This window comes from Eucalyptus grandis, chromosome 10, assembly GCF_016545825.1.
Source record: "Eucalyptus grandis isolate ANBG69807.140 chromosome 10, ASM1654582v1, whole genome shotgun sequence".
In the NCBI taxonomy this organism is placed as follows: domain Eukaryota; kingdom Viridiplantae; phylum Streptophyta; class Magnoliopsida; order Myrtales; family Myrtaceae; genus Eucalyptus; species Eucalyptus grandis.
Window position 1 is genome coordinate 28,143,091 of NC_052621.1, and position 12,660 is coordinate 28,155,750.

The 12,660-nt window shown below is 41.3% G+C and overlaps 1 protein-coding gene across 1 annotated transcript; it reads left to right on the top strand.

The window, feature by feature from the left end:
- The first annotated feature begins 798 nt into the window (after nt 1–798).
- Nucleotides 799–5,276, top strand: LOC104423892 (cyclic nucleotide-gated ion channel 18). Its single transcript, XM_010036328.2, has 6 exons — nt 799–1,309; nt 2,368–2,580; nt 2,719–3,020; nt 3,443–3,554; nt 3,834–4,070; nt 4,533–5,276. The coding sequence occupies exons 1-6, from the start codon at nt 851–853 to the stop codon at nt 5,274–5,276; spliced, it is 2,067 nt and encodes a 688-aa protein (XP_010034630.1). The 5' UTR covers nt 799–850.
- The last annotated feature ends 7,384 nt before the right edge of the window (nt 5,277–12,660 follow it).

The following is a 12,660-nucleotide window of genomic DNA, read 5'->3' on the forward strand; positions in this document are numbered from 1 at the left end:
GAGGAAAAATTTTAAGTTTGGAATCTTAAAAAATTCTAAAAGTTGTCCATATTAGCATCACTCATGCTGGCAAGTAGGATAACCAATATCCACGTTAGCGATATTTGGCTAAATTTAGCTAGATAAACTTAATTGACAAATTGTTAGAAGATTTATGACTTAATTGCCCAAAATAAAAGGTTTATGATTGAGTTAATAAAAATTATAATAAATCTATGAGTTTTTGGAAAATTTTCTCATTGTTTTTCCTTGGCTACTTTTATTCATTTTCCTTTACTAATCCATCGATAATTATCGGTACGATCATACTTGTCAAAATTAAATTCTTATTCCTTTATATAAACCAATTTAATTAGTGTACAATAAATAGTGCTGCCTCTTTCTATTTGGTAAGTTTTTATATTCCTTCATACACACACACACACACACACACATATATATAGATCTCAGGCCAAACACAGCGCCTCTTTTGGTTTTCCGCTATTACCCCTGCCATTTGCGGAAATTGACACCTAAGCCCCGTCCCTCCGAGGTCCATGCATTTTCTTTAGTTTTCCCGCGAAAATCTCGACTATAACCACCATCACAACTCACCCCCCATCTCTCTCTCCCTCTCTCTCTCTCGCGATATCGAACGAGACCGCCCTTCCCCGCCGCGATCCCTCCGCGTTTCCCCGATCTCCGCCGCCCGATCACCGATCGGAACCGCCGCGTCTCGCCTTATTCCTCTATTGATCGCCCGCTCGCTCGCTTGCTCGCTTGCTCGGTCGGTCGGCTCGCTGGCGCTCGGCCCGCTAGCTCGCACCCTCGCCGCCGCGGACTCCACCAAACCTGGACTCCGCCATGGAAGATGAATAGGATAATCCACTCCTCCACCTCCAAATTCCGCCACTTCCACCACCGCCACCGCCGCCCTCCCTCCTCCGCCTCCTCCCCCTATTACCTCCTATGGCGCCGCCGCATCCTCGAGCCGGACAGCGAGATCGTGACGCACTGGAACCAGGTCTTCCTCATCACCTGCCTCCTCGCCCTCTTCATCGACCCTCTCTACTTTTACCTCCCCTCCGTCGGCGGCCCCGTGTGCGTCGAGACCGACACCTCCCTCAAGGTCACGGTCACCGTCTTCCGCACGTTCGCCGACCTCTTCTACCTGCTGCACATGGTCATGAAGTTCAGGACCGCCTTCGTCGCGCCCAGCTCTAGGGTTTTCGGCCGCGGTGACCTCGTCATGGATCCGAGGGAGATCGCGATGAGGTACTTGAAGGCTGATTTCTTGATTGATCTCGCCGCCACACTTCCCCTGCCTCAGGCAAGTCATTTGTTTTCCTTGCATTCTCGCCGTGAATTTTCTTCATGTAGCTTCATTTAGAGTCATTTGCTTGGAATGTTTCTGTGAATACATGCTTGGGGTTTCAAGGCGAAGGATAAGCTCAACTTATCTTGCAGAATTAGATTCTCCTAACGTCGTTCCGGATACAATTAGAGGGTCCTTCTTCTGTTATTATTTTCGGACGCTCTTTTACTTGGATGACGATTCAGGTGAGGGATCACGTAAATTATTCAAAAGCTGAAGTTACAGGGGCATGATCTTGCAATTGAAGGTTGAGGAGATCGAATTGTTCCAAAGGCAAAACTTAAGGGTGTTGATGTACAAGTTTTCTAGGACAGAGCAATTCTGTTGTCCCTTGATGTGATTGTGACTATAGTAGCTTGTAAGGTTATGAGCCTCACCGTTGTGGAAGGAGGAAAGTTGTTTTTTTTCCTTCTTTTGGGGAAATGCACCTAATTTTGTTGCGAACATATTCATTCACTAAAATTCTTGATGATTATCAACCTGTCCTCTGTGTATCACCATGGATTGAGAATCTGTTTCTTATAATGATCTCGTGATGTTCTGATTTAAACATCCTGACTAAAGATACTGCTGCTTACCACTAGACAATTATAAATTTGAAACGTTAATGCATACGGTGAGACACTTGTCGATGTGTTAGGAAGATTGAGACAGTATACGTACTTCATGTAGAAATGAACACGGTTGATTTTCGTATGGTTATAATTCATCAGTACGTCTTTTCTTCAATGTGGTGGATTCATGTTAAATAGACAGATTGGGGCAGGGTTCCTTCCATCATCAGAAGAAATGGAACTTGTTGTAGTACTTATGCTTTTGAAGTGTAGTATAATAACAGACTTTCAAGGAGCACCGGTTAGCTCAACCATTCAAAGATCAGCAGAAGACTCCAATGTCACTTTTAACAGTTCTCCGTTCTTGAAATTCGAATTATAAAGTATATCCATACAATGTTCCTGTTGTGGTCACGATTTTATTCCCCCTGTTCATAGAGATTTTTCTTGTCCTTGCAGATTGTGAACTGGTTAGTAATTCCAGCAACAAAATCTTCAAGAGCTGACCATGCTAACAACACGTTGGCTTTAATAGTTCTTATCCAATATGTTCCGAGAATGTTTCTCATTTTCCCGTTGAATCAACGGATTGTGAAGACTACTGGGGTCTTCGCTAAGACTGCTTGGGCAGGGGCTGCATACAATTTGGTTCTTTACATTCTCGCAAGTCATGTAAGCTCATTACTTATGAATTCACTTTGCTCTTCATTTACTCTTAGCCTCGCTTTGTCTTTGTTTTGGCCGTTTTAGTTTACAGAGACTGCAACTTCAACACTTCAGATTTATTGATTTTCTATATTCATGGCATAGGTGATTGGAGCCAGCTGGTACGTTTTATCCATGGGACGCCAATTTAAATGCTGGAAGACAGAGTGTGACAAGGAACAGATCATATCTTGTCTTCCAAGTTTTCTGGATTGTAGTAGTTCACAGCTACCTGAGCGCCAGTACTGGCTGAATGTGACTCATGCGCTCTCCAACTGTGATCCTGGGAACCCAGACATCCAATTCAAGTTTGGGATGTTTGCAGATGCATTTACTAATGATGTTGCATCTTCACATTTTATTCAGAAGTACCTTTACTGTCTCTGGTGGGGTTTACAAAACTTAAGGTATAGTTACTTTGTTGGATCAGACGTTCCCTAGCTGCAGTAGTTATGTTTCTCGCCATATTGTTAAAGTTTTGATTCCTACAAATACGGGCAAATATTAGAAAATACATATTTATGCATCTTCAGGGTGCATATGCAAAAATTTGAGTGTTCACAATCACTTGATATATTGCTTTGCTCGTACGAGCAGAACATGCACAAGTATATTTATCACAGTGAAATTCACATTGGGTGGTTAACCTAGAGAGGTGAAATATCCCATTAAACTCATTGTCTAAATAAATGGAAATCATATGTCGAGTGGGTGGCCCAAATGCATTTTTGTTCTTCATATTCTTTTTGCAACATGAACAATCATCAACACCATTTATTTTACAAGAAGTTACTCGTTTGTTTAAGTACTACTTTATCCTATGCTGCAGTTCATATGGACAGAATCTGGAAACAAGCGTCTATCTTGGCGAGACATTGTTCGCCATTTTTATATGCATTGCTGGGCTAATATTATTCTCGCTTTTAATTGGAAATATGCAGGTAATACTTGGTATACTCTCTCTCTCTTTCTCTCTCTCTGTCTCTGTCTCTCTCACTCACACACGCACGCACGTACGCACATTCTTAGTATAGTTTAACCAATCTGATTAATTTCTTAAGAAGAATTAGCCTGTCAGATAGTCGCCACTGCTGCTGTGGGGGGTTGCTCTGTAGTTATTTGTAACAGCAGCAGCATCTTGCATTTGTGTATTTAAAAGATTCATATGATTATAGTAGAATCTGATGGTGAGATTTCTGCGTTTTCTTGTTTTTTGAAAGACGTATCTGCAATCTATGACGGTAAGAGTTGAAGAATGGAGGGTTAAACGAAGAGATATGGAAGAGTGGATGAGACACCGCCAATTACCTGAAGACCTGCAGGAACGCGTCCGCCAATTCATTCAATACAAATGGCTGGCCACTAGAGGAGTTAAAGAAGAGTCTATTCTGCAATTGTTGCCCTTGGATCTCCGGCGTGAAATACAACGGCATCTCTGCCTCAACCTTGTTCGCCGTGTATGTCTGCCTCTATTATCTGTATTTTAAGTATCATGCCATGCTTAGTAAACGAGAGGTGCATGCCATTGTTCCCGCCTAGTTCCTTAAGGCTTAACTTCTCGGTTTTTCACAGTGCCACGAGTCTAATTAACTTTGGCAACATCTTGTGATTATCTGTCCATCTAATTTTCCCTCCTAGCCAGGCCATGTGCAAAAAAAGGGGTAACGCAATGACACCTGAGTCATGGTTGTTCCATGAGATGGCAAGGACTGGTCTTCCTCGTAATTGGGTGCAACAAAGAGGACTATTTACCCATTTACTTGGAATTACAATCAGGAGCTTTTATAAGAACCTTCCTCTGTAAATTTATCGAACAACTAGTTAGTCGTTAGAATTGCCACCTCGAACAGATGCGAGTAAGTAGCCAATCTATTGTCTATTGATAAATTCATCAATTTGTCTATCATTTAAATGTGCAGGTCCCATTTTTCGCGCAAATGGACGATCAGCTTCTCGATGCCATATGCGAACGCCTAGTCTCATCTCTGAGTACCCAAGGCACCTACACCATGCGAGAAGGAGATCCAGTAAATGAGATGCTGTTCATCATTAGAGGACACTTGGAGAGCTCCACCACCAACGGAGGGAGATCCGGCTTCTTCAACTCAATCACTCTTAGACCCGGCGACTTCTGCGGCGAGGAATTGCTTACCTGGGCCTTAATGCCGAACCCAAGCCTAAACCTTCCTTCTTCGACTCGGACCGTGCGAGCCCTCTCCGAAGTCGAAGCTTTTGCACTCGGAGCGGAAGACCTCAAGTACGTGGCTAATCAGTTCAAGCGTCTCCACAGCAAGAAACTTCAGCACGCCTTCAGGTACTACTCTCACCAATGGAGGACTTGGGGTGCTTGCTTCATACAAGCTGCTTGGAGAAGGCACGTAAAGAGAAAATTAGTGAAGGAGTTGGCCATGCAAGAGAACGTATACTATATGAAGATGGAAGACCTGGACGGTAATTACGACGGCACTTATGAGGACGAGACAGAGAATGCTCATGCCCAGCACCTCGGAGCCACCGTCTTGGCCTCAAAATTCGCTGCGAATACGAAGAGAGGCGTCAATCATAGGGTTCAAATTGTTGATCCTACTGCCACCAGCTTGAAAATGCCCAAAATGTTCAAGCCAGACGACCCTGATTTCTCCCTAGATCATGATGATGTATAGGTAGAACGAACAACGTTGACTAAACAAAACTAGAGTGATTAAAGGGATTGGAGGCTAGCTAGACCCTTTCTTAACAGCAATAGATATGTAACTCCGTTTTTTCACCCATCTCTTTTTTACTTTGGAAAAGCGTTGCCAACTTTTCCTGGTGATTAAATGTGAACTTGGAAATATATGGAGGAAAACCACGTGCTTTACATCACATGCACGTCCGAGATTCGCACGACAGACAGCAGACACTGGCCACTGATGATGCAGCGAGCAACTTGTGGTTGAGAGTGGCGGCAGCAGTCATCATTAGCTCCGTGTCACATGTGACGGTGACATCCATGTCAGTGATTTCCAATCAAATGATTAGACTAAATCAACAAAATTAAAAAGTCTTAGGATTGAATCGATAAAAGTGCAATAGACTTATGATTTTTTTTTTTTGGCACTATTTTCCTGATTAGTAATAGAGTTTGTGTGCTTGTCATCACAGTGGACGGGCTTCTTATTTATTTATTTATTTATTTTTTGTCATATTAGTGCACAAGCATGAACGACTATATTTATGATAGTTATTTTTTGATTGGGTTGTCACATGTGTGTAGCTAGCTTTCTCCCTAATTAGAAATTCCTGTCATTATTATTATCGCTTCCATAATTATTAGATTAGAGTACGCCGATGGATTGCAAAGGCGTTGATTTGGTGGAGTGTTTCTATATTGATTTTGCAATTTAAGATGATGATGTTATCCTTGCCATCTAACATGACCTCCATCCTCTCTAGATAAAATAATATGGACTCAATTGAGCCAGGTTCCTAGAGTATGTGATGGTTATAGAGAAAAATCCATGTAGAAAGGCTTGATTAAAAATGAATTCCTAAAGCATGCGACAATTATTCAAAAAATCAAAAGTATCGGGGTCAATTAACACACAACCAAAAGTTTGGGGGCTATATGGAAAAATTTCCTTAACCTAAGGAGTTTACATTTCTAATATTGATATAAGTGTTGTAGAATCATGCCAAAGGTCTCATCGCAGTGCACATATAGTGTCCGCAATTTTATAATTGGTATACTTTATATCCGTGTATATCCACAAAGTGGTTTTAGAGAAGTTTTAAGTAGTCGATGATACGAAGGTGCTCCTCCTAGTCCCAATTGAAGTGGTGGCAAACCCACTTATCAGGGCTTCCACAAGATCAGTACGGTCGGATTGAGACGGCAAAAACTACTCAGATCTCTATTTTCGCTCCAAACTACAAGCTGGAACGCTTCAAGGATGGCAAAGCCCGTAACAATAATACCAATATGATCCTTGCAAATACTAGTTACGGTGCCGTCCTTGACAAAACCCGGGTCTGAAAGAGATGGACTATTTCCTAGTTTATGACGTGTGAGAGTTCCATTTCCTATGATTTGCTTGCAAAAAATATATGATTCTACCGTCTCTCAAGCTTCCGAAGGTCTGCCTCAAGACAGGGTTACCGTGGGATATCCGTCGGTTGAATATTTGCTTTGGCTTTGGCGCTGTGTAGTTCCTCTCCCGATCAAAAGCTATAATTTTTTCTGAGAATTTTACTTAGCCATGGGTCACAATTTTCTTGTAGAAATGTATACTTTTCCCCAATCTTTTGAATTATCAGTGATTCAGTAGTGTATTGGAAGCCTCAAGAATTTATAGCGAGGTCTAGCTATTTTGTGTTGATTACGTGGTGATTGACTATTAATTGAGTTCTCTTTCCGTTTTTGCTTAGAGAACTAGAAGGTTCCTCGGGACAAAATGTCCGCCACGTACACTGACAAATAGAAAGTAGGAACTCATCAAAAGTAATTTGACTAATCTATGTCCGCTACTTCATCAAAAGAATACTACTCAATCAAAGACAGACCAGGTTTTGAGAGCATCCTGTAAGAAACTACTGTACTTGGTCGCCGCCAGAAAATTCTTGATATTGCCGTTGCTAATCAATCGCCTTCAAATGGATGCCAAAAAAAATCTCCATATGATCCTGCCCTAGATGACTATGAAATCATTCCGCACTACTTAACTATGAACACATAACTATGAACATATGAAGAATCCAGATGATAATCCTTCCACAAAAAAGTCGCATCTTGAGTTTGAGCGCCAAACCCTGTAGAAAACACAAACTAATCGGAAACCGCCCGTTCAGTTTCTTATGAGATCGTCGATAAGACTGTCGACAAAACGACCAAAAGGAAGAAGAAGAGAACTTGGACTGCCTCAAAGAAGGTGAAGCTTCTTGCCTTCACGGTAATGTACACGCACAAAAATTGCCATAATATACCTGAGTACCCCAATAAAAATAAACCTTAATTGAACTACCTCAAAGAAGCTTTCAGGTGATGGAGACTTTTCATTCACTTAAATAAAATGAGAGTATGAAGTCCAGAAACTTGGTGAGAAGGGTACGAAATTTGGTTAATCTAAACTTTTGATAAATGAGATTAATCATGGCTCACGTTCTAAACCTGCCAAGTAATTTAGATAGAGACATACTACTTACTTCGTGGATGCAATTGGAAAAAGTCTTGTACAACATACAAAAATGTAGATGTGACCCCCTAAACATCTTGTGTGATCCACAGTATTTAAAAATGAATCCACTAATCTGCCAGTTGGCCTTGCGTGCCTTGCTTTTCCCATTCAAGGAAACATCCAGTCCTGAACAGAGGAAGGTATGTAGCAACCCAGGTGGATGTGCGTGTTTTACAACGGATGATTCTGACAACATACTTCCAATTTGCACTCAGGGCCATGGAAAAAAGATGAGTAGCAAGAATCTACCGACTAAAACAATTCTGTGCAATCACTACAACCTCATTCTACCGGATACAATCAGCTCCTCAAAGAGCTTCACCGCTTTCAGCTCCAATTCATCTCATAGCTCCACTCGGCGCCCTATTGAAACACTAAGGTAAGGCTCTCTTCACAAGCAACTCGGAATGCTAATTTCCCTTCTACTTGATATACAACTTTCTTGACCTAAGGTACTGAGCGCTCCCTTCTTGTTATATTGATGACAGAGTTCTCTAGTCTGAAAGATCAGGAACATTTGTCATCGACTTGCAGTTGCCTATATATATAGTGTAGACAAGCTAGAGGGGATCTACACAGGACAATACCAGTTTCTCAAGTCTATAAAGCGAACTCACATTAGCTGGTAATGTTGTGATTTCCGAAAGTGAAAGCTGCAATCTCTCCAATTTATTAAACATTCCAAGCCATATGGATTAGGATCTTGGACCAGCTTGGTTGGATCATTGGTGGGAAAGGAAACCTTAATCCGGCATCAAACAAAATGTGGTATTGAATTCCCAGGCAATACACTTCACAAGCTGACGCTGCATTTAAATGATCACTAATAATAAGAAAAAACCATTATAGCCAAATATTGACACGTACACGATGGAAGGATTATTGCCGACATTAACGCCGGTTACTAAGCTTCCCTCTGTCGACGATGAGTTCGCAAACACAATACTCAGTGGTCATAGTGTGCTTCAATAAACACATTGGCCCCTTAAACCACAAGCCAAACTCATTCGTCCCCAGCATCCGCAGGCCCAACCCGACCACCACCGTCTCTCGAGACCTCCGCTCTACATCCATCTTCTTGATCGCCGACCCCTCCGCCTCCTCCTCGGACCTCTCTGTCCTTATGGTCGCCTTTATCACAATCTTGCCGGATGTCGGCATGAGTGGCTCCACCAACGCCACTGCAAAGGGCCGCGCCGCGTCCCAACTGTAATATAGGAAGCACTCTACTTGTTTAAATAGTTGGTCCCGCGGATGTCCGGTCTCTCTGCCAGCAGTGCGGCTTCCCACAGCAGCCATTAGGAAGCAGAACACCTCCCCTTCGGAAAGGCCGGCATCCCCTGAGGGGGGTGGGAGCGTTTGACCGGCTCAGCTTGACGATGGGAGCGACTGACGGCCGACGTCGCCGAGCGCGGAGGCCTGCCATGGAAAGAGGGTTTTAGTTTCTAGGGATTCTTCAGTTTGGAATATGGCGGAGACCACCTTTGGAAGAGGAAGTCTCCAAGACGAGTGAATATTAAAGTTGCGAAAAATTGATTAGAAAATCACGCTGGAGACCCCAATCCGGAATTAGTTGGAAAATTCTGGAGAGCCTAATCCAGAATCCTCCCATTCTTCGCTTGCCTCCTGATTGGACCTACATACCCCACCTTGAAGATTACTGGGTTGACGGTGTCCAACGCTAGGCTGACGGTGTCCAACGCCACCTGGGAAGATTGCTGGGTTGACGGTGTCCAACGCTGGGCTGACAGTGTCCAACGCCACCTAGGAGGCCACACTGCTCGCGGAGAGACCGGACGTCCGCGGGACCTACCTGTTTAACCAAGTAGAGTGCTTCTTATATTACGGTTGGGACGCGGTGCGGCCCTTTGCAGTGGCGTCGGTGGAGCCACTCGTGATGTTGACACCCGGCAAGATTGTGATAAAGGCGACCATGAGGACAGAGAGGTCCGAGGAGGAGGCGGAGGGATCGGTGATCAAGAAGATGGATGTAGAGCGGAGGTCTCGAGGAACGGTGATGGTCGGGTTGGGCCTGCGGATGCTGGGGACGAATGAGTTTGGCTCGTGGTTTAAGGGGGCAGTGTGCTTATTGAAGCAGACTGTGACCACCTGAGTATTGAGTTTGCAAACTCATCGTCAACGGAGGGAAGCTTAATAACACTACCCCACTGGCCGCCACGGCAGCCATTAGGAAGCAGAACACCTCCCCTTCGGAAAGGCCGGCATCCCCCTAAGGCAGGTGGGAGCGTTTGACCGGCCCAGCTTGACGACGGGGGCGACTGACGGCCGACGCCGCCGAGCGCGGAGGACCTGCCATGGAAAGATTTCTAGGGATTCTTCAGTTTGGAATACGGCGGAGACCACCTCTGGAAGATGAAGTCTCCAAGACGAGTGAATATTAAAGTTGCGAAAAATTGATTAGAAAATCATTCTGGAGACCCCAAATCCAGAATCAGTTAGAAAATTCTGCAGAGCCTAATCCAGAATCGGTTGGAAACTTTTATCATTTAGAGACTTTTATGCATTGCCGTTGATATTCTTCTTCTGATGCCATAATCAATTGGAAACGTTTATCTTTATTGACTTTATATTTCATAATACCATAAAATTCCAAATTAAAAATAAATAAAAACACTCAATAAAATGTAAATTGGCCGTATGTGTGTGAGAATAATTCTTTATAATGTTCTAACTATCGAAATATTAGACTTCGGCTTACTTAGATCCATATAGCTATTTAATGTTGATCATTAACTGAAAATAAGCGAAGACATTTAATGATTCTCTCTGATTTTCATTGCTTTTTTTTTTAATAAAGAAAACCCCTCATATCATACCGTAAACAAAACAAAAATAAATCAGTTTGTAAGGAAATTTTGAAATTGTTCATTATTTTTGCATAACTATAAGATTAGAATGTCAAATTACTCCTTAATCTATATAAATGTTATGGATATCTATAAAGGTCACGACTACTCTCTAACAAAACAAAATTGTAATGGATAAACAAAAACTTCGAATTTGAAGGTTCTCGTATTCTTATCCTTTAACAGAATTCTTCCAAATTAAGGAATTACGAATTCTTTTAATATAAAACCACAGAATTTGATTAACCAGATCGACATGCAAGCTAACTCAAATCACGTCAAACTTTATTTTTGTTAAACTAATCATGATAATTTACAAAAAAAGATTACCTTGCTAGTTAAATAAAATTCAAGTTCGGTTATGGAAGAGACACTTAAAATTACAAATCTCGCTCCTCCACAATTCTTCGCTCTGTGAGCTCTAAGGTCAATCCTAAAATACACATACTTACTAACGTGCCCCTTGTGCCAACAATCTCTTGCTGCCCTTGCTTCCAAACAAATCGCTACCTGGAATGGGAACATCCAACCTCCACAACCAAACACGAGATAAGAGGTAGTATCATCTGTCTACTTCTTTTTTTAATCAAATTATATGAATTTTAATCACTACAATTGATATCGAAAGCTAATCCGTTAATTTAAAATCACTCCATTTAAGGAAAACAATTTAAAATGATATATTAATTATTATGTACACATACGTATTCAAATCAAAAGAAGTTAATATTAGGTACCATTGCATATAGCTTAATTAACTTTCCTTAGCGTATATTACGAAACACAATGGGTTTATCTATATGTTGAAATAATTTTTTCCTATCGTATAACTTGTATTCAGTGTACATTGAGGAAAGCCATATTCGAACGTTAAAAAGAAGAAGGAAAATTACAAATTATCTATTTTTTTAACCAAATCACAACATAATATTTTCTGGTTTAATTATTTCATAGCAAAGCTGAGAAAAGTACCGGACGCCCACAAGGAATTTTGTAATTTCATTTATAAAGCATAAAGGGAGTTATAGACTAATCCCAATATTGATTTAATATTCTCATATAAAATTAACTAACCCAGCTATAAACTAGCAATAATTTACTAAAACTGCATTTCTCAAACTAATTGAACGTATTTACTCGGTGAAACTTTTTTTTTTTCCATTGGACCAAATCAGATTTACTTGAAAAATATCAATTCCAGTTTAGCTAGTGGTGGTATATTCATCAATAAAATGTATATTTGGAGTGGCATTATTTCAATTACTCTTATTGTTTAAGGAAGAGGAAGTGAGGTAAAATCAAGAAATCATTCACAAATCCCTCATTATTATATTAGTCCAGATATAAATCAGCTCTTGTAACCAAAGATAGACGTTGCTTCGAATGTCTATTATTGTCAGGGAGTCCGCCCATGATTTACAATAAATAATTTGATAATTCTAATTCACGAAAAAATAGTAGTAATAAATGGAGAAAGAACTAGACATTCATCACATGCACTGTGAAGACGGCAACAAACGGCCCTTGCTCACGCCGTTAACGAAATAGTCAAAGGTAAACAGATCTCCTGACAGTTGTTCTCACGAGAAATGGTAACTCCTATGTCTCATTTTCCATGATTTCCCCCTACGGAAACGTGGATCCCACGAGGATCAATCCCCGGTCAATGGACGCATATGCCCCTTGGCTTACCTGTTAATTCTCTACCTGTGTATAATTACAAGAATGAATTATTGACAGTGGCCACTGATGATGCAGCGAGCAACTTGTGGTTGACAATGGCGGTAGCAGTCAACATTAGCTTTGACCGTGCCACGTGCGATGGTAACATTCACGTCAGTAATTTCTAATCAAATGACCAAATAAACTTGATTGGTAAAATTTTAAAAGTTTTAAAACTAAATCAGCAAAATTAAAAAGTTTTAGGATTGATGATAAAAATTGTAATAAACTTATGATTTTTTTTT